Source organism: Puma concolor, chromosome B3, assembly GCF_028749965.1.
Source record: "Puma concolor isolate L17-30 chromosome B3, mPumCon1.1.hap2, whole genome shotgun sequence".
Lineage (NCBI taxonomy): Eukaryota > Metazoa > Chordata > Mammalia > Carnivora > Felidae > Puma > Puma concolor.
The window spans coordinates 6,569,188-6,595,691 of NC_141672.1; the positions used below are offsets into that span (position 1 = coordinate 6,569,188).

The 26,504-nt window shown below is 49.5% G+C and overlaps 1 protein-coding gene across 1 annotated transcript in view; it reads left to right on the forward strand.

Moving 5' to 3' along the window:
• SETD3 (SET domain containing 3, actin N3(tau)-histidine methyltransferase) overlaps positions 1-26,504 on the forward strand; it is an 80,290-nt gene that overhangs the window by 5,548 nt on the left and 48,238 nt on the right. Inside the window, exons 2-6 of the mRNA XM_086708838.1 lie at positions 9,577-9,686; positions 11,738-11,830; positions 14,326-14,474; positions 16,985-17,057; positions 17,343-17,599. Of these exons, the coding sequence (XP_086564964.1) occupies positions 9,584-9,686; positions 11,738-11,830; positions 14,326-14,474; positions 16,985-17,057; positions 17,343-17,599 (675 nt within the window). The 5' untranslated portion in view covers positions 9,577-9,583. The remainder of the gene's footprint in view (positions 1-9,576; positions 9,687-11,737; positions 11,831-14,325; positions 14,475-16,984; positions 17,058-17,342; positions 17,600-26,504) is intronic.

Here is a 26,504-nt window from a genome sequence, read left to right on the forward strand (position 1 = left end):
CTGCGTTCATCCTGCTACTTAAGGAGCTACTGGCTTGAAACTTGGCTTGAAGGAGGCTTCCCCTTCTTGCCTGCCTGCTTGCCTTGACCTCTTGGTACTTCGGAGTTGTGGCACATCGGTACCTCCTTCGATAGGCACTGGAATGATGGGTGCCAGGTATCTCCTTAAACCGGTAGGGTTCGTGTGGCTTGAACCTGCTAATAGGCCCTGCCACTGTAGGGAGAGAGCACATGTTTCCCATACGTGTTAGTTTCAGTTAACCCGGTAGCATGTGGTGCAGGGACCGCGTGTTCATCATCAGTTTCTGGAGGAGAGAAAACATTGCACAGTTCAATACTTTCCAGTTTGAGAGTGCTTTCATTTTCCTAAGCCATCATCCTATAATTTGTGTATTTAATTCAGAATGTAGTAATCTGATCCTAATGGCCTGCCAGATCTTTTCGTGAGCTTCTTTTCTTCCTGCACAGAGATCAGACGGGCTCTCTCACTCCCTTCAAGTACATTTACAGCCAGCCGGGTGCCTGAGGTAGGAGGAAGCATTGGACAGTTCTCTGCTGCAGTCAGTCCAGCTGTAAAGTTGGGTAGGTTCAGGAGATGCTGGGTTAGAGCCCAAACTTTCTGGATAGATTGCCAAAAAATGTAATCAGAAATGTTTATTATATTTGTATTTACCTGAAAGCAACTCAGGAAAGATACACATTTATCTATACTTCTCACTTAGAATTAGGAAAAAAACCCCTCAAAAACCACCCAGCTGAATCCTGTCTCTGTTCCGTGTACTCAAGCTAGACTTTGTAATAGTGGGTATAAAGTGCCTAGCACCCTTCCTCACTGCCCCCCTCCTATCAGCCAAGTTGTCTAAATGTGCTTTGTCTAATTTCTCCTGACTATTTTTTAAAATTTTTTTTGAGAGAGAAAGAGAGTGAGCAGGGGAAGGACACACACACACACACACAGAGAGAGAGAGAGAGAGAGAGAGAGAGAAGGAGACACAGAATCTGAAGCAGGCTCCAGGCTCCAAGCTGTCAGCACAGAGCCCGACGTGGGGCTCGAACCCACGGGTTCTGAGATCAAGTCGGATGCTCAACCGACCGAGCCACCCAGGTGCCTCAACCTGACTTTTTATTCCACCGCACAGATTATATATAGAAAAATCGCTTGCTTGGTCAGGAGTGGTTGTTGAGTACAGATACCAGACGCATGTTAGTTAGCAATTAAAATAATTGAATATACCATTTATTTTATACTTTACTAAGGTCAGTTTTATCTACTAAGTGGAGAGGTTGTTGGTGGTTTTACTAAATAGTTTATGGCGTCTTAAAGGGCTGCATTTTGAGGATTCTATAGATGGTTAAAATATCTGCACGGTGAAGAAGCATAGATAGGAGTGAAACTCCTGGCTTGCTGTTGTTCCTTCTTACAGATGCCCCTTCCTTTGAACGACTGTATGTATAATTGTTTGTAGAATGGCTTTGTCTATCAATCCTGTATTGCTTTCCCACTTAGTTTCTTTTGTCTTAAGTATTGTTTGAATTCTTTTTGGACTGTTTACTTTGGTTTGTCTCCAGGTAATTCCATAAGAATTTATAAATGATACCAGTTTTCAGTCTAAACTTTGGGAGGAAAAAAAAAACCTTTCAATTGGTGTTGTACCTTCAGGGTAATAATTGGAATTTGTCTTGAATATCTGTATGTGTGTAAATGTGTGTACACATACTTAATTTAGACCTCTTTATATCTTTCTAATATAAATTTTTGAAATAAATATTGGAGATAAATATTTGGTCTCCGTAGGAACTTGCTGAATTTCTGGTAGGTGGTTTTTATCCGCTAGGGGCACAAAGGATGTTCAGGCTACCTATTTGTTCATTTGTTGAAACTTGGACTCTAGCCCCAGATCAGCTGAACCACAATGAAAATTACTCATTGTGTGTAACACATTCTTGAATCATAAATGGAAAGGGTAAGTACTTATTTCCAATCCCTGAGGTGGAGGAAATCAACATTGTTAGCTAAAAAAGGCAGAAGGGGTTGAATTTAGGAAACCACTCAGACTGGATTCTAGCATCTTCTCAAATTGCATCTTGAAGCGTAGTCCTCCTTTAATTGTACTTCGCTCCTTGACCCTCTCTAGCTCCTTCTCCTAGGTCTTTGAGGACTTGTGCATGCTGGGTCTTGTTTCTGCACCGCATCGTCCTTGAGGCCCGCACGTCTGGCCTGCCTTCATTTTGTGTTCCCCCGCAGCTGGCATAGTCCTGGGCACGCAGATGCAGGACAGGTGGTTCATTGGCTGCATCTATGTCCAGAGCCTGCCTCAGTGTTGGGAGTGATACACATTTGGGTTGGAAGCTGTGGGTCCACGGTTTGATGGCTGTGGGCTCTTGCCCAAGTCACAGCCGTGTTTAAGCTCCCTGACATGGCATGGCTGTCGTCAGCGCGCTCTCTGCCGGCTGTGGCAGGGATGTGTCTGACCAGGGCAGGGCCCCATGCGGACACTTGCGCCCCTGGTCACAATAGCTCACAGAGCTTCAAGCTGTGCTTGGGCCATAACCCCCTTTTTTTTTCTTTTTCTTTCTCTTTTTCTGTTGGAAGTGGACTCGTCGCTGCTTTGTTGCTTTCTGAGAGACCAAAAACATTTAAAAACTTTTGCATTTGTGTTTATCAGGGAGTTTCTGTTGTGAAAAATACACTAAAGCTTTTCTAATGATAAACCATGGACTCCTGAAAGAAACTTTTAACTTCAAGTGTGAATTCCATATATTTTATGCATATATAAAAATTTATATATTTACTTTTAAGAGTCTTCTTAGTTCTTTTTCTTTTTTTTTTTTTTTCAGTTATTTGTTTTGAAAGGGGGAGAGAGAGTGCACGCGTGCATGCGTGCCATGTGCACCCGAGCAGGGGAGGGGCAGAGAGAGAAGGAGAGACAGAATCCCAAGCAGGCTTCACGCCCGATGCTGGACTTGAACTCATGAACCATGAGATCGTGACCCGAGCTGAGATCAAGAGTCGGACGCCCAACCGACTGAGCCACCCGGGCGCCCCTCGTCTTAGTTCTTTAGTAGTAGATAAATATTTATTCAGTGTTGCATTTTGACTGATGTTTTATTCACTGGTGGGGGAATATACGGAAATGGTGCTTTGACGAAAAATCGTACTGCTGTGATGGGAAGTAAGTCTTACCCACGGGCAATACTAACACATCCAAAATGATATCCAAAGATTTTCTTTCATTGAACAGATACTTGACCCTCATCTGTGTCCATGACACGATACTACACCTACAGGTAATTCAGAGATGGAAGGTTTGTTGTATTTCTGCCACGAGACGGTGCATAAAACGGGTGCGAAGGTAACGTAGGCTGCGGTGGGTGAGGCCACGGAGGCTCCAGAGCTGGGCCCTGGCAGTGCAGGGAGGGCGACCACAGGCGAGGTGGGGTCTTAGCCAAGACTCAGACACACGGCCACCATGGGGTAAAGGCCCGTAGGCCTCGGTGATGGAGGACAGAGTGTGGATCAGGGAATGACCGCCAGGCCAGGGGCTGAGGGAGGGCAGTGTGCAGGGGGCTGGCAAACGGGGAGAGAGCCTGATGGTCTTTGGGGTGAAAAGAAGTAAATGTGGGACTTGTGCCGTCCAGGTATACCGTGAGTTAGGGGCTTCCTACAGAGATTAGAACTGGCGCTAAGCCATATCTGACCTAGAAGTAAACAGATGTCACAGACACCGATGGCCGTACGAGTTCAGACGATTGGCTGCTGGGCCGTAGAACCGGGTGCCGAGAACCCCACCCTTCACAGTCTTGAGTTCCTGGGACGCTTGGGTGGTTCTGTCCGTTAAGCCTCTGACTTGAATTCGACTCTTGATTTTCACTCTTGGTCTCATGGTTCACAAGTTTGAGCCCTGCATCGGGCTTCACGCTGACAACGCGGAGCCTGCTTGGGATTCTGTCTGTCTCCTCCGCTCTCTCTGCCTCTCTCCTCCATCCTCCCTCCCCCCACCCCCAATAAATAAATAAACTTAAAAAAAAAAAAAAAAAAGAATCTTGAGCTCCTCACGCAAACTGCAGGCTCGGCAACAAGGCCATAACCACCTCTGATTAAGGGCACAGGGGCCCCAGAGCAGTGGGGGCTCCCAGGCAGAGCAAGTCCAGGTCAGCCGGGGAGCTTTCCAAGAGGGGGTCGGTGCAAACCTATTTTCCAGGAGGACAGATTAAACCCTGGCCTGGATCTGTGACCCTGTGCCCTAAGTAGGTATGGTCCCTGGAGACAAGGACAGACAACCCTCCCACTTTAATTAAGATGAAGTGAGTGGATGCCTGTATGTAAGGTTCTTACTGCCTCTCCTGAGCGAGCAGCTTTCTCTCCATGAGGGTCTCTATCTCTGTGGGAGGGAAACACTCCAAAAAGAGTCACAAAAGACTGAATCTCAAGGTAATCCAGGACTTTAGCGTCTGGTCGTCACCTTGAACTTGACTCATTCTTGCTGACATTCATGGCTTCAAGTCTATGAAATTAATGGAGGAGCCTAGACTTTCCTCAAGGACCTCAGGGGTATTTGGGCTGAGTCTTGAAGTTTGTGAAACATTTTGCCAGGAGGTGAGAAAGGGGTAGTGGAGGATAGCTTCTTTCTAGAAAACGGGGAGAATGAGCATATCCCTGGAGTGTGCCGTGTGAAGAGGTGAGGGGTAGAGTGAAGGCAGCCGGATGAGATGAGATGAGGTGTGATGGACCTTGAGGGCTGTGCTGGGGAGGTGGGACCACCCTGTGAGCTGTGTAAAGACCTAGTGTCGAGCAAAAGAAGTCTACGTATTTGTTATGGGAAGTTCGGGAACAGACAAAACAAGGTGTGATACTAGAGTCGAAATGCTGGTCCCTTGCTGGGGACAGCTAGGACTGGGAACGCACGAGGGAGGCTCCGTGAGTGCTGGCTGTGTCGATACCTCCCGGCAGTGGCCGAGCACTTATCAGGCACTTGATGCCTCCATCTGTAAAGGCTAGCTGTCCACGTGTGCCGGGGAAGGAGATTGGAGGCAGGGAGATGAAGCCGTAAGGATGGGAGGAACTGGAGGTGAAGGTCTTAAGTGGTTTGGGCTTCAGTGACTGCTTCTGTAAACATAGCTCCGCCCCCCACCCTGGCCTCTGCAGAGTATGTTCCAGGTACCTGTTCTTCCTGGTGCTAATTGACGGATGTGTTTGGAAATTTGACCTGCGTTGTATCCCTACACCTATGACTCATTTCTAAAAGCCGGCAGTTTTTTGGCGTAAGGGAAAGAAATCATGAGAACAATTGAGTTTTAAGTATTCCACCGTAGAGTATTATTGCCAAAGGAATCTATTGTGTTTTCAAATCACTGTGACCAGATATTTAGTGGTCTCTCACCTGCAGGAGAAATTAGACGTCATCTTAACGTTCTGAGGAGACAGAAACTCGGGTGGGAGCTTCAGCAATACTGATTTTGACCTAAGAACTGCCCAAGGAGAGAATTCTTTTTCCTGGGAGCTCATGAGCACCATATGCAGACAGCCTGCTCTGGGCTGGGTTCTGGGCTGGGTGTCGGGGACACAAACGGAAATAGGACATGGTGCCTCAAGGAGCCCGTTGTCCAGGAGGAAAGCTGGCGTGTGAGCAAGACTTCCAGTGCAGTGAGAGCCAGTAGTGGGAGAAGTGGCACAGAGGAGGGGCTGTTGCAGCTCAGGATCACGAAGGCTTTGGAGGTGATGCCTGGGCAGGGCTTTTAGAGGAAGTGAGTTACTGCACAGGCCACTCAAGTATTGGCGGCAAGGGGTGAGGTGGGCGAGATAGCGGGACAGGGCATAGAGGTATGCGATGACACCCCTACGAGGGACTGGGTGTCCTTGTTGTTGCTGGAGCCTGAAGTGCTGCGGCAGGGATGGCAGCACGGGGCGGATTTGCGTGTTAGGGATGGCCTTGGGCCCAGACATGTAAAAGGCTAGTGTCAGAATGTAAGCGAGAGGTGAATTCAGGAGGTGGGCGGGAGCCGGTGGCAGTAGGCCACATCCAGGGGTGTGGGCGCTTGGCAGGGTGTTGTTGGGCGTCGGGTCTGGAAAGACCTCTTAGCCCTCCTGCCCCCTGCAGTGCCCTGTGCTTTTGCTCTGCGTTTCAACAGCAGCAGGGCAGTGGCCCAGCTCGGGAGCCAGGCAGATCTGAGTTCTATTCTGGCTGCACGTCTTACCCGATGTGTGACCTTGGACAAAGCTGAAGGACTTCACCTTTCTGAGAATGTCATCTAAACGATGCGGATGAGGGGTGCTGGGTGGCTCAGTTGGTAAAGCGTCCGACTTCGGCTCAGGTCATGATCTCACGGTTTGTGGGTTCGAGCCCCGCTTCGGGCTCTGTGCTGACAGCTCGGAACCTGGAGCCTGCTTCGGATTCTGTGTGTCTCTCTCTGTTCCTCCCATGCTCACGCCATGTCTCTCTGTCTCTCTCTCTCTCTCTCTCTCTCTCAAAAATGAATAAACATTAAAAAAAGTGTTTTTAAAGATGAGGATGATAGAGGGGTCTAGGGAGATCAAATGAGGAGGTCTGTCTTAGCCCAGCACCTGCAGAGTGTAAGTACTGCACGTAAGGGTCAGTGCTGCTCTTTTAATTAATGATCAGCGTATCAGACAGGTATCTCCATGCTGGGAGTGATGGCAGTTGGGGGGGGTCCCTGCAGGAGGATCTGCAGGAGGTAAGGGGCTGCGGGCAGAATGAAGAGGCCTGCTTGGTGGTGGGTCCGCACACGGTGAGGGCCGGTGCATGAGAGCATGGCTGTCTCCAGCTCATGTTCCCCAGGTCTGCTAGGAGAAGGGGAGGGCCTGGGGCGCCTCATCAAAGTGATGTTCTTTTTTTTTTTTTTTTTTTTAATTTTTTATGTTTATTTGTTTTTGAGAGAGAGAGAGAAAACGAACGAGCAAGGGAGGGGTAGAGAGAGAGGATGGACAGAGGATCTGGAGCAGGCTCTGCGTTGACTGCAGAGAGCCTGATGCAGGGCTCGAACTCACGATCTGTGAGACCATGACCTGAGCAGAACTCAGATGCTTAACTGACTGAGCCACCCTGGCACCCCCAAAGTGATGTTCTTAAGTTGTTTGGAGCCTGATACACGAGAGGCTTGCCAGCAGGACTGAAGGGAGAGGCCGAACAAGCCCACCACTCACGGGGGTTGGTTCCTATGGTTCTTCCCACGGAGCTGTATTTAGAAGTGTCATTAAAGTCCTTTGGGGGCAGGGGGATGGGTAAAATAGAGGAAGGGGATTAAAAGGGACAGACTTCTGGTTATAGAACAAGTAAGTTACAGAGATGTAACTACAGCATCGGGAATAGAGTTGTTAATACTGTAACAACTTTGCACCGTGGCAGGTGGCAGCTAGAATTAGGGCGATCACTTTGCCATGTATTCGAATGTTGAATCGCTAAATTGCACACCTGAAATTAATATAATATTGTATGTCAGCTGCACTTCAATTAAAAAAAAAAAAAAGGAAGAAAAGAATACAAAAAATCACCACCGTAAAAGAAATCTTTCTAGACTCCTGGGTAGTTTTAGTTATTTGTGGTCAGGTTCAGTGGTTCCTGCCAGACATGCTCTCAGTGGACAGAGAGCCCGAGATGCAGAGAAGAATGAATGGGAGGTGCTCCAATCAGGCTGTGCCTTCGGCTTGGCCGTGAGCAAGTGACATGGGCACGTGGGGAGCGTCTCTCTCCTTTCAGAAGCTAGTCCTTAAGTTCAGGAAAAGGGGCTTAAGCTCTTCCTGCTTCCGTCCTCCCCCCCCACCCAGTTTTTTGTTTGTTTGTTTTGTTTTGTTTTTCTGCTTTTGATCTCAAAGCAACTAATTCCTTGCTGCAAAAGTTTTAGGTATTTTTACCTGTTCCTTCTGATTCCAGGATGGCATACACTGTGTAGGGCACACTGTTTAAGAAGACTTATTAGATACATAAAGTTACACATTATACCCACGTGTTAGATACATAAGAGAAGAAACCTATCCTAGTCAGGGTGTGCGATTTTCTATTATTTCAGCACATGGGCCATATTTGCCTGGCTTCCATTCAGATGAGGTCAGGGATCATCTCTGCGGTGGGAGAGTGTGACGTTGCAACCTTTTATCCCATCCCTCATCTCCACACTACAAGAGTCCTTTCCTTTTGTAAAAATAAATGGGGCAGAGCATGCCTTCTGGTTCCCTTTTGGGTTAAATGTAACTCGGGAGGGCTCCGTGGAGCAGCGTTGCAGTGTCGGTCATTGATCGGTGCTCGGATGTCTGCAGTAGCTTCTTGGCTGAGCACTCTCCATCTTGCTGGGCTGTCATCCTGAAGTGCTGCTCTCTGGAGGAGGAACGCCCGGGCCAGACTCCTCAGGGCGCTTGTAGCCTCCTTCAGGTGGCCGACTCACGGTGGGGGGGGGGGGGGGGAAGGGGGGGAAGTGGGGGCGGGTGCTAAGATCACAGGGAGCCACCACTCCAGCCAGGCATGTTCCCCCCCGGGGCCCCCTCGTACTTCCCTCATTCCTGCTCTTGCCTGGGATTGCCCCACCCATCCCAATCCCTTACTTTCTTCAAGGCACATCTTGAGGCTCCTTGTTATAAAGCATTTTCAGGGGCGCCTGGGTGGCTTAGTCAGGTAAGCGTCTGACTTCATGATCTCACAGCTTGTGGGTTCGAGCCCCACACCGGGCTCTGTGCTGACAGCTCAGAGCCTAGAGCCTGCTTCAGATTCTGTGTCTCCCTCTCTCTCTGCTCCTCCCCCACTCATGCTCTGTCTCTCTCTCTCTCTCTCTCTCTCTCTCTCTCAAAAATACACATTAAAAAAAAATTTAAAGCGTTTTCAGACGAGCATCCTCTCACAGTCTGTGCCCAGCATGCTGTTGGTGCTTTTGTGTCCCACTGTGTCACCTGCTGTGGACTGTTGTCACGTCTCCTACCTGTGAGAGGCTACCAGGCTCGTGGGGGGAGGCGCGGGGAGACCTTGTTCCAGCGGGGGGCTGCCGTCGCTTTCCTGGGATGAAACCCCGGCCTTGACTTCTCCAGCGAGACAGAATGGCAGTGTTAGAGTACCTCTCCGAAGCGTCTTTGAGCTCTCAAATGTCTTCAGCATTTGTCCGTAATCTACTGCTCATGATACAGTTGCTGCCAACGGGCGATGATTCTTCTAAAGCAAAGTGGGAGAGAATATAGGTTTTTGCGCCCGTATGGTGGTTCGTGCTACACGTGTGGATACAAAATCTTTCTCTGTGTAGTGTCAGGGGGTAAGCATTGGAGCGTGCACGGTAAAATGTGTCACTTGAAAAAGTTCCGGAGTAACATTTGCTTCTACTATGGTTTTTGTAGGTGAAAAGGAAGGAACTTTTCTTCCAGAAAGTAAAGTGATTTTTTCGTTTGTTTGTTTGTTTGAGAGCCTCCAAATATTCATACTTGTCACACATCTCTTTTTCTGGAAGGAAACTGGAGGATGTGACGCACATGAAGTAAAATGTTAGCATCTCGAGGCTAAGCCGCTGCTGTGCCATGTTTCATTATTTGATTTGATTCTTTGGAAACGTAATGCATTTTGCCTTTTCTCTGTCTTCTCTGTAGTCAGAAAATGGGTAAGAAGAGTCGAGTGAAAACGCAGAAATCGGGCACTGGTGCCACAGCAAGTGTGTCGCCGAAGGAAACCTTGAACCTGACCAGTGAGCTGTTACAGAGTAAGTTCCCCCCAGGCCTCCCCGCCCTCACGCGGGGCTGCGAGGCTTCTCCGCTCTGCATGCTCAGGCCACACGGGTCAGTCTCTGGGCTGGCGAGGCGGGAAGTGGGACAGGCTGGGGTTCAAATCCTGGCTTATTAGCCACGTGAGCTGGGCAACTTTTGGAACTGCTCTGACCCCCACTCTCCCCTGCTGTAATAAACCTGGGATATTGACAGCGGGTAGGGAGGAATGAGGCCCTGGTGAAACCGTGTACCTGAAGCTTCTCTAGCGCAGCCGCCCACAACAGGGGCTCCCCTGGGTCCCGGTGGGCAGGGACCAGCTCGACCACCGTGGACAGGCCGCGTAAGCCCTGTGAGCCTCGGGGTCCACAGCAGTGCGAGGCGAGTGCAGCGGGCCTCCCGGAGAGCAAACCGTTGGAACTCTGCTCCCTCGTCAGAATGGCTCCCCTTTAGTTTTAGGGATTTGGTCATAGTTTTCCGATTTCTTGGTTCAAGGACATTAAGTATCTATTAAGTGCCTGTACTTGCTTTAGTAAGTTAGTATAAATCGGTAAATTCCTTTTTTCGCTGTGAGTTTAAATTGGTGCTATGTAGGTTTCAAACTTGGCTGGGGTCCCTGTATTAACTACCTACGTTTGCCTCCTTTTCCTTGTATGTTCAGATGATGTGACAGGCCAAACCCCAAACGCACGCTTAACTGTCTCTCCTTTGCCAGCAGCAGGTAGCAAGCGAGTCGGGTCAGGTCCCACCCTGGGTGCTCCTGTGGACAGCGTGGGCCCCCGCAGAGCCCTGATGTGCTGACCCGTTGCCTCCTCTGTCCCCCACCGGACGGCGGGCAGCTTGTGGACAGGCCCTGTCTTGTATTCCGGGGCCTCCGTCGGTGTTTGCCGATGGAAGAGTGACTGGTTAGCCGTAAGAGTTAGGAGTCCACGTGGTTAGGGCTGGGTGGTGTTATTCACCACAGACACTCTTTCCTCAGAAGACGAGGGTGGCCGTGGGAAGAGTGCGCTCCCTTTAAACTCCTACAGTTGTTCGAAGAGGAAAGAGCTCGCTGACAGGCCGGGTGCCCAGAGCACAGCCTCCAGAAACGCCCGGCACCGGTCTGAGTGCTGCCTTTCGCTTCTGGCCCCTCCAGCAGAGTCTCAGCTTCCTTTTCAGCAGCGACTGTGCTGTGTCTTTTGTGACTCCTCCAGAGCGTGCTTAATATAGAGCCTTACACACGGGTGTGAAATGTTTGTTGAGTAATTGTCCTTATGTCCGATTTAACTGGTTCCTTCAGACAGCCACTGTTCTAGGGCTTAACTAGAAAGAAACGTTGACTTTTAAGGTTGCCTTTTTTTTTTTTTTTTTAATCCCCTAGAAGAGTTTTTAGGGAAAGGGAAATGTTTTGCATCATAGCCTAGCTTTTTAGATTTCCCCACGTACAGGTGTATTCTGGGGACCATCCGTCAGTGCAAGTTCAGTGCTCACACTTAGGTTCGGGGCCCCAGGTTAATAAGCATGTGGACGGTTTCAGAGGGTTTATATGCTTTGAAAAGTACGCCTGATTTATACCTGTCACGTTTATCATCGTGGCTGTGGTACCTTTGTCCTTTAAAAGTGAACCAGCAGGGGGGTGCCTGACTGGCTCAGTTGGGGGGCAGTGTGCGACTCTTGACCTCGAGGACGTGAGTTCGAGCCTCACGGTGGGCATGAAGCCTACTTTAAAAAAATGGTAGGGACACGTGGGTGTCAGTTAAGTGTCCAGCTCTTGGTTCCAGCTCAGGTCACGATCTCACAGTTAATGGGTTTGAGCCCCACGTTGGGTTCTGCACTGGCAGCATGGAGCCTGCTTGGGATTCTCTCTCTCTCCCTCCCCCCCCCTTTGCCCCTCCCCTGCACTCCCTCTCTGCCTCTCTCTCAGTTGTCTCTCAAAACAAATGAATAAACTTAAAAAAAAAATTAAAAGTAAAGCAGCAGTGGCAGCAAAACCCAAATCTTCTTTGTGCTGAAGCCTGACCGGTAAGTTGAAAGCAAACAGTGTTTGAGTGCCGTGACGTTTGTGTTCCAGGGTGCAGTAGCCCCGCACCCGGCCCGGGGAAGGAATGGGAGGAGTACGTGCAGATCCGGTCTCTCGTCGAGAAAATACGGAAAAAACAAAAAGGTACATTTTCTAGAACGGTAATTGTATTTGAATAAAATCACGGAGGGACTTGGCACAGGTCAGAAAGCTTATGAGGGCAGTGAAGGACCCGGCGTCATTCCTGCCTGCGGAAGGTCACTGCGAAGGGGCCCGGAGTTAGGGAGAGATGCGCTGGGCAGCTGTCCCAGGACCTGTCCCAATTCTGAGGTGTGGCTGCCGGCTTTGGAAGGAGGGAGAATGTTCGGCTGTAGGGGAAAAGTGTTCATATGCAGGGGCTAAGATGACACGACTTTTGTTTGTCTGTATTTTATGAAATCTCTGTTGAGAGCCGTTTGTTTTTCTGTAGTGTGTTTCCTTTAGGGTTTGAGGTCGGTACACAATGCCATGAGTGATCAACACACAAATACGCACTAATCAAAGTCAAACAATGAACTCAAACAAATCTTGGTTAAATAAGAGGCGAAGTTGTATATCCAAAGCAGTGTTTTTACAGGGTGTGTTCAGCAGGTGTCTTAATGATTCTCAGCCGGGCCGGCGACAGGGCCAAGTGTCAGTTTGAAAAAGCCTATTCAATATGCCTATTGTCTTAGTTCTATAAAGCACAAAAAATAAAAGATTGGTATGCAGGGCCACATGGGAGGTAGCAGGGAAAAACACAAGGAGCCTGCGTTTTAAAGGGTGAGAAGAACCTTCTTAGACCCCGTTTTTGTACATTGCCCTGAAGGTGAATCACAAGAGGGTTTGTTTTTTTATTTGCTCTCCGTAGTGGTAGTTTTATTGCTGTCCTGTGTAATTCCGCGAACCTCCGGGCTTTAGGTTAGATGGTCTCGGGCCCCAGATGGTGACAGGTTCCTTTACGATGTGTTTATTTGCACCAAGTGGTAGACTGTGCTGATCCCAGTTCACCCAGTGGATAGCTGAACAAGCTTTGTACGTCCTGAGTGTCTGTTGTCGGCAGAACCTGCTAACTACGACCGACACGAAGGTGAGAGCATTCTGGGTTCTCGGTGAAGAGGGACTTCTGTCTGAGAGCGTCCGTACACAGTTGAGTCTCCTGCGTGTCCACCGTGGTGCAGCACGGCCCCTGGCCGTCCTGCTTCACAGACCCAGGGGACCATTGACCGTGTCCCGGTGGCGTGAGTGCGGGCGCCTGGGCTGGACTCCGCGCCTTTTGCGCCTGACGTTTCGAAGCTCCCGTTGCTCTCCCTTCATTCACCAAATGTGGTTCTTCCCGGCTTTGGAAAAAAGCATGGCTCTTCAGGTCTTTGAATATTTCAAACACGCTGAAAAGGCCAAAAAATAACACAACAGCGCCGAAGAATCTCCCACCCGGACTGGATCAGTCCCCCAAGCCGGGTTCCCCCCCTTGCCACCTGCTGGTCTGACCCTGTCCCTCCCTCCATCCCGTGTGTTGTTTTCATTGTTTTTGAGAAATACACGCTGCAGTCAGAGCTGAAGCCCCATGCTTCTGTCGCCTTCCCTTCTTGCCCTCTGGAGTTGCTCTTTGCTGAGAATATGTTTCCACTTCACGCATAACCCCATAAAAATACATGGTCGTAAGTGGTATCTTCAAAATTTGCACAAATGGTATCAGGCCGCTTGAATTTTTAGAAACACGGTGTCACATTTGTTTTATTTGCGGTGATACGTATGGTCCACCTCATGCAGATCATTGGACAGAATTGTGCAAGACCGTCTGGTCCTGCGTTCTGAGGACCAGGCCTGTAGCGCCCAGCCCCGCACGCGCCTCCTGTGCCCGTGCCAGCTGCCGGTTTCTGTCTCCCTGGGGATTTTGCTAAAGCAGAGCTGTGGATGAGACCTGGCACGCTGCACTCGGGTTGGGGGGGGCTGCTCTTACGACTGAGGTGGTGAAGCCCCTGCGCCCCCTGCCAGTGCCTCGCCTCCTGCAGCTCCTCAGTCAGCAGTCCTGTGACAGCAAGCGCATCCCTGTAACCGCCAGGGGTCTAGGCGCGTAACGCGCCTCTTTGTCACTGGTTAGGTTATGTACTGGGACTGTTCGGTGATTAGGTTTGTTCTGTTTTTCTTTCCTTGCGATTTCTCCTTTTGCCCGTGTGTTATTTAGAAGTGTCCCATTTAACTTCCAACTATTTGGGGATTTTCGAGATCTTTTCCTTTTGTTGATTTCCAATTTGATTGTGCTGTAATCAGAGAACATTGTATGAATTCCGCCTTTTCCAATTTACTGTACTTAAAAATTTTTAAGCCAATTTGTCTATTTATTAAGCTTTTCTTTTTAAAGTTTTTCACTAAAGCATAACTGACGTGATATTGTATTAGTGTCAGGCGTATGACATAGGGATTGGATATTCCGTACATCACAAAATGGTCGCCTCTGTAGGTGCGGTGACCACCTGTCTCTGGTGATGAGTTTTGATTTCAAGATTGGAGCGTTATCACTATTTCCAGTGTGTGTTTTTTTTCGTTTCCGAGAGCAGAAGGAAAAACCATAGATCCTAAACGTAGCTCTTGTTTTCTAACACATGGAATTGATACAGGTCTGTCTGTTACTTTTGATGGAAAAAGAGAAGATTACTTTCCCGACCTAATGAAGTGGGCCTCTGAAAATGGAGCCTCTGTCGAGGGTTTTGAAATGGTCAACTTCAAAGAAGAGGGCTTTGGTTTGAGAGCAACAAGAGACATCAAGGTGAGTTTTGATCCCTTCGTCCGGGGGGCCCTCCGTGTGCTTGGATTGTGCTGCCGTGTGGGGACGGGACGTGCAGTCAGGTGTCTGGGCTTGCCCTGACCTCTTAGGCGAACAGGCAGCCTACAGCCAGCACACTGTGACCTGCTGCGGGGTCTCCAGGCTGACCGGGGGCCTGGAAGAGCCTTGCCCGTGTTCGAGGCAGCCCCTTCCTGTCCGTCCTCCCTGGGAGCCGCGCTGCTAACCAGTGACCTGGGGCAAGTCAGTTCATGTTTCAGAGCCTCTGTTAGGAGGTCACAGAACAAGCCTCAAAGGATTCAAGACTTGAACGGAAGGATGTGGGCTCAGGTTGGTTAGGAGGGGGAGCCCACAGGGCCTACGATAGAGTGGCTGTGGGGCAGAGGGCGGGCAGTGTCGGGTGCTTACTGGTTTTCTGGCGAAGGTGACTGAGTGCTTGGTGGTGCCACCTGCTGAAGCCTCACGGCGAGAGCTGAACGGGAAGGAGGAAGGGCAGTACAATCTGCTCAAAGGGACAAATGCTTTTCCTCTGCTCTGGGTCATTCTTTCCAGATGAAGGCGGCAGCTGCACCCCAACATTCCCAGCCTCTCTCTGCCCCTCACTCGCCTCTCTCTGCCCCTCACTCGCCTCTCTCAGGAGGCATAGCTTAATCTGATGACTTGGGGCGAAGGAGCTGGCCGTGGCCTCTTTCTTGGTGGGAGCTGCTTGCCCACGTGCATCCCTTCCGCTGTGCTCTCTCTGCTCTATAAGCTTTACAGGGGCAGGCGGCACGTGGGGAGGCCCGTGGGGCTCCAGTTCTGCCTGGAACTAGGTGGGGGAGTCTGTCTAATTCTGGGATTCAGTAGGTGATATTTTGGGTGACCATCTGTTGTAGTCTTGTGTCTCTCTCAGTGGGTTCAGAACGTGCATGGAGGAAGTGACTGTTACTTATTCGGGCCCCTCAAACCTCAGGCAACATTTTTGGTCAAGTTGTACTTAGCCTTTCATTGATACAGTGATACAACGTAGATTGGTTTATTTGACACTATTAAATGTGTAGTATGTGAATCCTCCCTTGCTCGTTACCATACCAGCCTTCCAAAGGAAAAAAAAAAATCCCAAGGTCTCTTCCTTCATGATGCTTATAATCTATAGTAAGGAAGGAGACACACGGAAACATAGTTAAATGGTTGACATTGGGAGGAGGCCCCTTGTAACCAGGGTGTCACACGGTCTTCTCTTGTATCAGAGGAGAAGCATCATTTGTATAGATGCCACCCCGAGTATCTCAGCTGTGGTCTGTTTTCACTGTGTGCATTTTTTTAAGTTTTATTGAGGTCTAATTGATTAAAAAAACTGCACGTATCTAATGCTTACATTTTGATGGGTTGGGCATAAGCATACACCCATGTCATTACCACAGTCAGGGCACTGCTATGTGCACGTTTTAAGCAACATAGATACGTATGCAGAACGTACCAAAAAGAGACCTCACGTGTTGGCAAAAGATGAGGTAACACTTTGGAGAAGAAACTCAGTAAACCAAAACATGTCTTAGGGACTTGTGTGTTTGCTGGTTATCATTGTGCTTTATTATTATTATTATTATTTTTTTTTTAACATTTATTCATTTTTGAGAGAGAGATGGAGCGTGAGCAGGGTAGGGGCAGAGAAAGAGGGAGACACAGAATCCGAAGCAGGCTCCAGACTCTGAGCTGTCAGCACAGAGCCCGACGCAGGGCTTGACCCAACGAACTGTGAGATCATGACCTGAACTGAAGTCAGATGCTACATTGACTGAGCCACCCAGGCGCCCCTCATTGTGCTTCTTAAAGACAAGCATGCAGAGAAAGGAATGTTACTCTGGCCTCAGAAATTCAATGGCAAGAACAGTTCATATTGACAGAGTCAAGTTTTTGTTGGAGAGAGAAATTTTGTTTTGTTTTTAGAACTTAAAAGTACAGCAAAGAATTAAGAGTTTTGTGCGCCACCCCAAATCGCTATGTTTGCTGTAAAGTTGAAAGTCCCATTTTTTATTTGTTTTCTCAGTATGTATAGTCAGTGTTTCTGTTGGAAGTAGGATTTTAAACCCTGCTTCTGTTTGTTTGCACCATAAATGCTTACGTTTAAAAATATATTCGAGGGGCGCCTGGGTGGCGCAGTCGGTTAAGCATCCGACTTCAGCCAGGTCACGATCTCGCGGTCCGTGAGTTCGAGCCCCACATCGGGCTCTGGGCTGATGGCTCAGAGCCTGGAGCCTGTTTCCGATTCTGTGTCTCCCTCTCTCTCTGCCCCTCCCCCGTTCATGCTCTGTCTCTCTCTGTTCCCAAAATAAATAAACGTTGAGAAAAAAAAATTTTTTTAAATATATTTGATGATTAAAGATGAAGTGCTAATATGCAGCCTTCAATAGTATTTCCTGTGTAATTGGGTTTCTGACCATAGATGAAGTTTGGGCTGACGATTGTTACATGTTTTGATGATTCTATGATTTTCGTATTTTTTTTCCTCCTAGGCAGAAGAATTATTTTTGTGGGTTCCACGAAAATTACTAATGACCGTTGAATCTGCTAAAAATTCAGTGTTGGGTGAGAATAATTTCTGACTCGTTCAAGGCAAAGTACAAACGATAAAAATACGAGATTTTATTTTGTAGTTCTAAGCACCGTATTTGGATGTTTTCTCAAACTAGCGAAATAGTCCACCAAATTCATACTGTTTTCCATGCTTTTAATCTTCGGAAGAAAGGTGCATGTTAACTTAAATATTACAAGGCTTTCCGGTTATTTCTGTACCTTGAATATATATTTTGAATGAATACCTTTTAAGGTACTCTGTGGAACTTAACGCTGTTAACGTCTGGGTTAATTCAGGGCCCTTATATTCTCAAGACCGGATTCTTCAAGCTATGGGAAATATCACACTGGCCTTTCATCTGCTGTGTGAGCGAGCCGACCCTAACTCTTTCTGGCAGCCCTACATTCAGACCCTCCCCAGCGAATATGACACTCCTCTCTACTTTGAAGAGGATGAAGTTCGGGACCTTCAGTCCACACAAGCCATCCATGATGTCTTCAGCCAGTATAAGAACACAGCCCGGCAGTACGCCTACTTCTATAAGGTCATCCAGGTGAGTGGCTGGTTACCGCTTAAATGTACGTTGAAGAGTGAGAAGGAAAGGGAAATCGATAGCAGAAGTGTTTACTTCACATTTTATTACGGATGCGTAAACATTGCGCGTTTTAAGTTAAAAGGCGTTGCAATTCTAGTCCACTGTCTCTCTTTGTTCAGAATATCACTGAAGTACGGTTTGAGTGGATCTGACTTCATCAGTGGCCGGTGTGGATATAAGCAGTGCTTGTTCCTGAATCAGGAAAGTCACCAAACTTTTCTGAAAAGGAAAGGTTACAGTGGAACTTGAGAAGCTTTAAAATGTATCTAATACGAAAAGCTGCTCCGTGTGTCAATTTTCCCAGAAAAGGAAAGGCTCTTTGTGGGTTCTCCGTGTATATGTTCACATGTATTTTACTAAATCATAGTGGCAGTTAATTTACTAATTCATAAAGCTGAGTTTTTGGTGTCTTTCAAAGTGTGCCATATATTATATTAATTTTAATTAGTTCTAAGTGAAAGCGTTCTATAAAAAGGTGTGTAAGGTTGTGAACATTTGAATTACACCTGGTTACTCCTTTCTTAGTTTTGGCATTTCGGCTGGCGTTATCTTTCGTTTCCCGTCGAACGGCCGTCCGACAGGTCAGAGTCGGTGTCGTGGTTCCCTCTGGAGCTGAGACGAGGGAGTGACTCTGGCCCCAAGTTTCCCCTTTGTCTGTAGCTTAAGAATTAGCCCCTGGCCCGCAGTACCTGATACGTGGCCAGTGGGGATGCCGCTCAACTTCCTATGTTGTACGAGGGCAGCCCCCAAACAAGGACTTTTCTGACCCCAAATGTCAGTAGTGCTACGGTCGAGAAATCTTGCTTTGTGTTTATATATAGAACAAAGCATCTCAAGTACCTGCATGATACCAGAGTTCACCATCATTCCTGACTAATGACTGGATGCCTGGGGCCTGCCTGAACAGAAACAGCTCCAGCTTTTTAGTGAGATGAACTTGAGCTGAAACCCAGATTCCGTATCTCACTTGCTATTTAAATATACTTTGGACATACAGCGAGCCTTTGAACAGCGCAGTTTGAACGGCGTGGGTCCACTCATACACAGTTCTTTTTGATAAATACAGCACGGTGTTGTGTCTGTATTTTCTCTCAGGATTCTGTTAGTAACGTTTCCTTTGCTCCAGCTTTATTGTGACAACGCTGTGTGTGTGTGTACGTATGTATGTGTGTATACATACACGTATATTTATATATGTACAAATAATGTGTAACCTGCAAAATATATGTTAATCACCTGTTCTTATCAGTGGGACTTCCTGCCAACCGTAGGCTGTTAGCGGTTCAGTTTCGGGGGGGAGTCAAAAGTTCTGTGTCGATTTTCGCCTGGGTGAGGGTCAGCACCCCATCGCCTGCATCGTTTGGGGGTCAGCCATAGGTGCTTTGCCCCTCTTTGTTTCTGCATCTGTAGGATAGAAGCACGAGCCCCGTTTCTCAGGGTAACTGGTGTCAGCCAGCCGAGGTCGGGCTTCTGCCAGAGCACGCGTGCGGCGCCGGGCCTCGGTGCCTGAGGCCTTAGGAGCACAGTCTCGTCTGGGGGGAGCACCAAGGACATCTCGGTTGAAGCCCCCGCATCCGGTGCAGCGTGCTAATCGGGGAGGTGTGCTCCGGGGTGGTGCTCTTTGGGGCGTGTGTCTGTGCTCCTGTTTCCTCATCTGTAAAACGGGATAGTGCCGCGCCCGACTGCAGGGTTGCGGAACCAACCACACGCGCTGATCCGTGTGCGGCCCTTGACCCAGCAGCGTTGGCTGCAGAAATTCTCCCTCCATTTGTGTCTATTTTGCATCTCGTTCCTTCAGGCCGCGTCGCTCAGTTGTTTCCGTTTTTTATTGTTCTAAATTGCTTCTCCCCCACACCTGCCTGCCGTTCCTTCTGTTAGTTCTTCTTAACCTTCTGTCCGAAGCAGCCCTAGCGGCCACGGATATGAGTATTCCCTCAAGACCAGGGACTGCACTCACAGTGACCCATTGCAAGCTCAAAATTGATTTTCGGAGTCTCATGCTTTTGTCGTCATTGTTGATGACTGTGCTTTCTCGTTGTGAAACACCAACAGTTGACCCAGACGTCTGTGTGTTGGCTCCAGTTTAAAACCCGTGTTAAGTGACGTACCGTCGAGTCAGGCTGGCGCCGCAGGAAAACGGCCCAGTTTGTCCTGGGACCCTCCGGGCTGCCGCGTGTGCCTGTTCCAGCGGGAGGAGGACGGCTTCGCGTGTGGCGAACACTGTCCTCCCGACCCCGCGGTCAGTCGCGGGACACTCACTTCACGTTAGTAAACCAGACAGTAGAAGGGAGTCACCACAAAGTGGAACTGCATCCCGATGCGATTTGGTGGGACAGTTCCCAGCGAGTGGTTTTCCTTCAGTGCTGGTTGGAATAGCACAGGCGGCGTGAAAGGGGGGCGAGCCGCTGTGACAGCCGGGAGGGTCCAGCTGCGGGGCGGAGGGTGTTTGCGTAGCTGTCTTTTAAAAAGTGACGCCGCGAGTCTAGCCGCTTTTCTGGCTGTAGAAGGTTCTCGCTGCTCACGGCAGTCTTCGGGATCCACAGGAAACACACACGCTCATGTCGGACTGCCGTGATTTTGTTAGGTCGGGTTTTCTCACCCCAGCGGCAAACCGTGTGTCTTCCTCCTGCTGTTCCAGGGTCAGGTGTGGGGCTTTTGCTCCGTTTTAGGAGATCACTTCATCAGTGCGTTGGCACTCGGGGAGAGGGAGCGAGGAGTGTGTTACATCAGTTCATTGTTAACATTTTTTTTTTTTAATGTTTGTTTTTGAGAGAGAGACACAGCATGAGCAGGGGAGGGGCAGAGAGAGGAGGAGACACAGAATCCGAAACAGGCCCCCAGGCTCTGTGCTGTCAGCACACAGCCCGACAGTGGGGCTCAAACTCTCAGACCTCGAGATCATGACCTGAGCCCGAAGTCGGTCGCTTAACCGACTGAGCCACCCAGGCGCCCCACCGTTGTTAACATTTTCGTTACAGTGACGTGTCCTTGGTTTTGTTTTGTTGGGCACTGTGGCTCTTAACCTTTTCTGGGTCATGGGAGAACCCTCTTCCCAGAGAAACGTATGTTTCTATATGTTCTATAGAACATATAGATATAGAACATACATGTTTCGATATGTTCTATATCACAAACGCTCGTGTACCGATTGAGGGTGTCCAGATTTTCCAGAACCTGGTTTGCAGGTTTTAGTTATGGCTTCCCACTTAAAGTTATTTTCCTGCGGCTGGGCATTGACCCTGAAACTCGTTATTTTTCTTCTGAGCTGACTGCTGGCTTGAAGGTCTGCAGGCCACAGTTCTTGGCCGCTGTCTCCGGGTGCACCAGCAGCGTGAGTGCAGGCATGACATGGTCCTGTGTGTCTCTGCTGATGACCCCCGGTCCCTGGGGGGAAGGGCCCAGAAAAGTGTTGACAGTCGCTTCAGTAGCATGTCTTGCTTCAGGCTCTAGGATGTTAATTCTGAAAGAAAAGCAGCACTGGTACTAACTTCTGGTAATTATAAATTCTTTTAGGTAGATTTCTCTATTGCAGTTTTTATTTTAGTGTTTGTCTCTCTGTCTCCTTGGTTGTTGTTGACTAAAAGTCAGAAAAATAACTTCCCATGCTCTTTTCTCGCAGCGTATTTTCTCGGTCAAGGGTTTTTCACAGCGACCAGTTGTTCAGATTACTTTCTGTCTTTAACTTGCTTTAACAGGGTTTGTTCAGAAGTCTTTCTGAGCCTCTGCTGGTTCTCCTCTGCAGAGTCGGGGTTTGGGTTTTCTAGGTTTTTTTACATTATACTTACATCGTATTCTTGAGATGAGATGTTCAGCACACAGGGTTTTCTTTAGGTGTTCAGCAGGTGGTAGTGTGTAACCAGAAGCCTCAGACTCCAGGAGTTGTGAGAGCAGACCTTGTGTGAAGGTGGGAGGCCTGCTGGTGAGGCCTTAACACTGCAGCTCGGTGGTTGAGAAATGTCTACCCAGCCTCAGGGAGCTAAGGTAGGACCCGTGGCTCAGCCAGACACCGGAAGGGGCTTGTGTGGATTGACACCCCTGAGCACTGGTGAAATTTCTGTCAGTTTGTGAAACGGGGACCAGTGAAGAAGAGAAGATTAGTGGTAGAAGGCAGAACTTGGGATTTTAAGCCATTGCAGGGTTTTTATTTATTTTGAAGCTTATTTTTATGATTTTTTTTTTTTTTAATTTTAAAGCTTATTTATCTTGAGAGAGAGAGAGCGCATGTGCACAAGTTGGGAAGGGGCAGAGAGAGAGGGAGAGAGAGAATCCTAAGCAGGCCCCGCACTGTCAGTGCCCAGCCACAAAATCACGAGATGGTGACCTGAGCCCAAGTCAGACACTTACCCGAGTGAGCCACCCAGGCGCCCCAAAACTGTTGCAGAGGTTTTAAACCTATAAGAATACACCCAGCAGACCGGGGCTTTCCAGAGTTCGGCTCCAAGTTGAGATTTCTGCATGGAACTATGGGACCGGTTTTGTGATAGAAATCACTGGAAAGGGAGGGTTTGGCTTACAACCAGCTCTGACGCAGTGTAATTGTGTGAAGGTGAAGAGAGCCTATCCGATCTGCCGGACTTAACACAGATGAACGATCGTCCACGTGCGTTGCTGACCCATGCCAGTGAAGAAGAACCGAACAGATGCTCTGAATGAAGAGTTGGTTTATTTTTTTTATTTTTATTTTTTAAAAAAAATTTTTTTTTTTTCAACGTTTATTTATTTTTGGGACAGAGAGAGACAGAGCATGAACGGGGGAGGGGCAGAGAGAGAGGGAGACACAGGATCGGAAACAGGCTCCAGGCTCTGAGCCATCAGCCCAGAGCCTGACGCGGGGCTCGAACTCACGGACCGCGAGATCGTGACCTGGCTGAAGTCGGACGCTTAACCGACTGCGCCACCCAGGCGCCCCTGAAGAGTTGGTTTAATTGGCAATCCCATCCAACAGACCCGGCACCGCAGTGCGGGGTGCCAGCTTCTCCTAAGGTTGCTGTCTCGGGACCCGCACGTTTTCCTGTGTTGCCGAGCTCAGATACGGTGTTCGTTCAAGGAGATGCAACTGTGGAGGGTTTAATAGAATAGAGGTTTTATCTATAAAATGACTGTTTTCCATCGATCCCCTAACCTGTGCGATTTGTCCCACCTCACCTGGGTCTTGTCTTTTGTGTAGACCAGTTTGAGCAGCTCAGGGGCAGGGATGGAGATGGAGAGACTCCCGTGTGTGCTAACTGCCACGAACTGTACTTCGGTGCAGCAAGCTTCCCCTGTGTCGGCCTTAAGGCCTCGGGACGGAGTCAGGCAGTCTTGAGTTGGCTCTCTCCCTTGAATAGCCCGCTTCCCCTACCTCACCGGGGGCCGCAGTGGCAGAAGATTCTAGCAGTCCTCCTCACGACCTGGCAGGAAACAGAGCCCACCAAGCCGCAGAGGAAGACGTCCCATTCGGTTCTTGGCCTCTCGTGGCTCTTGCGGCTAAAACACACACAGTTGCTTCTCCCGTTGCTCACGGTTCTACCTTGTCTCTGACGGAGGCACACGAGAATTGCACGAGGTGTGAGTTGCCAGACAGGCGTAGCCCGTGTTCTCCTAAAGCTCTCCTCTACGCTTGGAAGCGGATCCCACACGGGGCCGTCGGGGAGGAGCGTCTGAGTGGAGTGAGCAGTAGTTTACTCTGAGGACCCCGATGTCCAGAGACGCTCGGGTGACATCTGTCAGCGCACAGAGCTGCTTGCAGACCTCGGTGTGGATGCGTGTGCTTGAGCAGCGTGGTGAGGGAGCACACGCACGTGGGTTCCTGGAAGTGTGTCCTCTGGAGGCCGAGGCTGTGAGCCGGCGCTTCCCGGGTCGTGCACAGCTTGGGGCTCGCAGGCGATGCGGGGCTCTGCGTGGTCCGCTTCCCCCACCGTCGGTCCTGCCCCTCCGCCTGGAAACCTGTGTACGAGCCTTCCTTCACGGGCCCGTCCGCCGCCTCCTGACCTTGGAGTCGCTGCCCCGGCTTTTGTTTTGAACCCGCGTGTCCTCTCGATTGTTCCATTTTTCAGCTAATGAACGTGTCTCTCCGGTGTGGGAGCTGGCGCACCGGATGGGGACTGGGCTCCCTGGGGATTTAAACGACTTTTCTTTCTAAATGTTTTGTTTTCTAATGTTGTCAAAATGAATGAACTTTCACGCTTACAGAAAAGTTGCATGCAAAGCGCAAAGTTGAAAGTGTGGCCACGGATGGACGGACAGACGCTGCTTCCTGGATACCGTCCTCCTGACCTCGTTCCCACGTACGTGATTTTCCTCGGAGGCTAACGTGTGCCAGATGGGACGTTTTTGTCCTTAGCCGCCTTCGTGGCGAAGCCACCCGCGTGGATAGCTGCAGAAGTGAAGAGGGAAGGAAGCGAGTCAGAGGTGACGGTGGGAACAGAGGGGGCCGTTTGACAGGTTTGGAGGTGTCAGAGGCGGGAGCAGTGAGTCCGTATTTATTCCTTGGCTGCCATGGTAACAGACTGGGTAGAGGCCATGGGACACGGAGGGAGAGGATGATTTCCGTTCGAAGGGTGCTCATGTGAGTTGGCTGGGGCCTTTTCCCTTCAGGTAGGTGGTTTCTGTGCTGTGTGCCTTGTGGGACTGGTCTGGGGAGGCAGGACAGAGGTGGGGCCGGGCCGAGTGGCTCCTGAACACGTGGCAGGAAACCCTGAGCCCAGCTGGTCTCACCTGCTCTCCCCTCCGGGGCTGTTGTCCTTCCAGTTACCTGGGAGGTGGCTGGTCACTCTCCCTTTGCAGGTGGAGAATCCAGATGTGGGGCAGCTGGCCGGATGCTGAGGGCCCTGCACCCTGGGCTGGGGTCGGAGCAGATCTGCTAGCCCCACGCCCATGTCCTTGGATCTCTGAAGTTTCTGGTCTTAATTTTGGAACAAAGAAGCAGTTGTTTATTTTTTTATGTGAATTTAATTTTGAGCGGGGGGGCAGAGAGTAGGGGAGGCAGGATCTGAAGCAGGCTTTGCAGTCTGTGCAGAGCCCGACGTGGGGCTTGAATTTGCAAACCGCGAGATCATGACCTGAGCTGAAGTTGGATGGTTAACTGACTGAGCCACCCAGGTGCCCTAGAAGTGGTCTGTTTTTAAGGGCAGAGCAGTCTTGTTTAAAATCTCCCTTGGGCTATTTTACAGAAAGCTGAGTAAGGCCTGCTGATTTCGAGGCCCCTGCTGGTCAGGCCCATGTGGGGCCTACACAGGGCTCACCTGCTGGCAGTTTTTTCCAGCTGTGGAAAGAAATGCCCCTCCTGCCCTGCCCACCTCACGCTGTACAGAGAGGTGGGAGATGCTCACTCTCAGAGGAACCGACACCTCTGCCCACGGCTTTCCCTGCAAGCTGTGAGGAAGCTGGCGGTCCTTTCTTTATTGTTGTCTTGACCGATTCAGTGTTTGTTTAATTTATTTATTCATAATGTTTGTTTATTTTTGAGAGAGAGAAAGAGAGCATGAGCAGGTTAGGAGCACAGAGAGAGGGGAACAGAGCTTAGCGCGGGGCTTGAACTCATGAACCGTAAGATCATGACCTGAGCTGAAGTCGGACGCTCAACCAACAGAGCAACCCAGATGCCCCTTTACGAATTCGTTTTTTAAAGATATTAAAAAATGTGAAAACACTGGAGCTTAGGAAATCCGTCCAGGTTTGCATCATCTCTGGAGACTTTCCAGTGCCATTATAGTCTTTCTTAGAGCCTCTAGCTGTCTTGCTGAAACGTCCTGACCTGTATCCTTGCTGGTTCCCAGTAGCTGACCTTGGCTGACCTTGACCACGAATAATTTGTGTCACGTGTGCAAGAGTGTTGTCCTTATTGCGTTCCTCATGTAAGGTTTCTGTTTTGTAAATTATCCGTATTAAACATTTTCATCATTTTCATAAATAGAGGCTGCAAATCTAAATCATTTAAAAATCCAATTTGTTTTTACCTGCGTTCACTTGTTTTGCATACCGTTAGAGCAGTGCAGGTAGATGTGGACCGCACCTTCCAGAATCCAGTGGTCCTTGTTTCCTGTTTTTTCCAGCTTGAGTTTCAGCAGCCTTTGGGGAACTTGAGAAATGCAGTGCTTTTCTCTCTGCTCATGGCTCTAATTGGGGAGGGCGCTCCTGTCTTGTCGCTGGGAGCATTTCATGCTGTGTCTGTTCAGGAGGAGGCGTGGCAGCCCCAGGCCCCGCATCCTCCTGTAGAAGTTCTCGGGTACGAATTTGGCATCCCCCATCTGCCCTGTGTGCTAGTGTCATCCTGTCCTGCCCTTGCCTGTCCCCGCTGACACTTCTCACTGGCAGCCCTCCTCTGGAACCACAGCCTCCCTCCCCTTTCTCATCTGCTTGCCTGACTCTGGGCCCCTTCGGAGATCTTTCACAGTTGCTGATCGGTTAGGAACAGGCATCCAACAAAAGAAGCACGTGGATTGTCCCTGTCTCCTACTTGACACGTCACCCAGGCATCAGCGTGTTCATAGAGGCACCTGCACGGGTAAGGCAGACAGAGCCACAGGCAGGACCTTACATACCCATCCCTGGTGGACTCCAGAAGGAAGGAGAATCAGCATTTGTGGCGTTGCCTGCTGTGTGTCAAGCACCGGGAAGAGAACTTTCTCTCCTGTTATTCTCAGGAGCTACTGTCTTCCCATAAGAATCTGAGACAGAATTAACCAGGCTAGGTTTAGGACACACTCCCCCGATACCAGGCCCAGGTCACTGTGGTTAAATTCGTGTCTGGAGAGGTTAAAGCCTGAGAGGTTAGAGACAGGGCCTTGCTCTTAAGGTGGTGTTCATTGAGCCCACACTGCTGTGTGCCGGTGGTGGGCCACGGGGCTTGTCGAGGCTCCCCCAGTCCTCATTGTTACCCCAT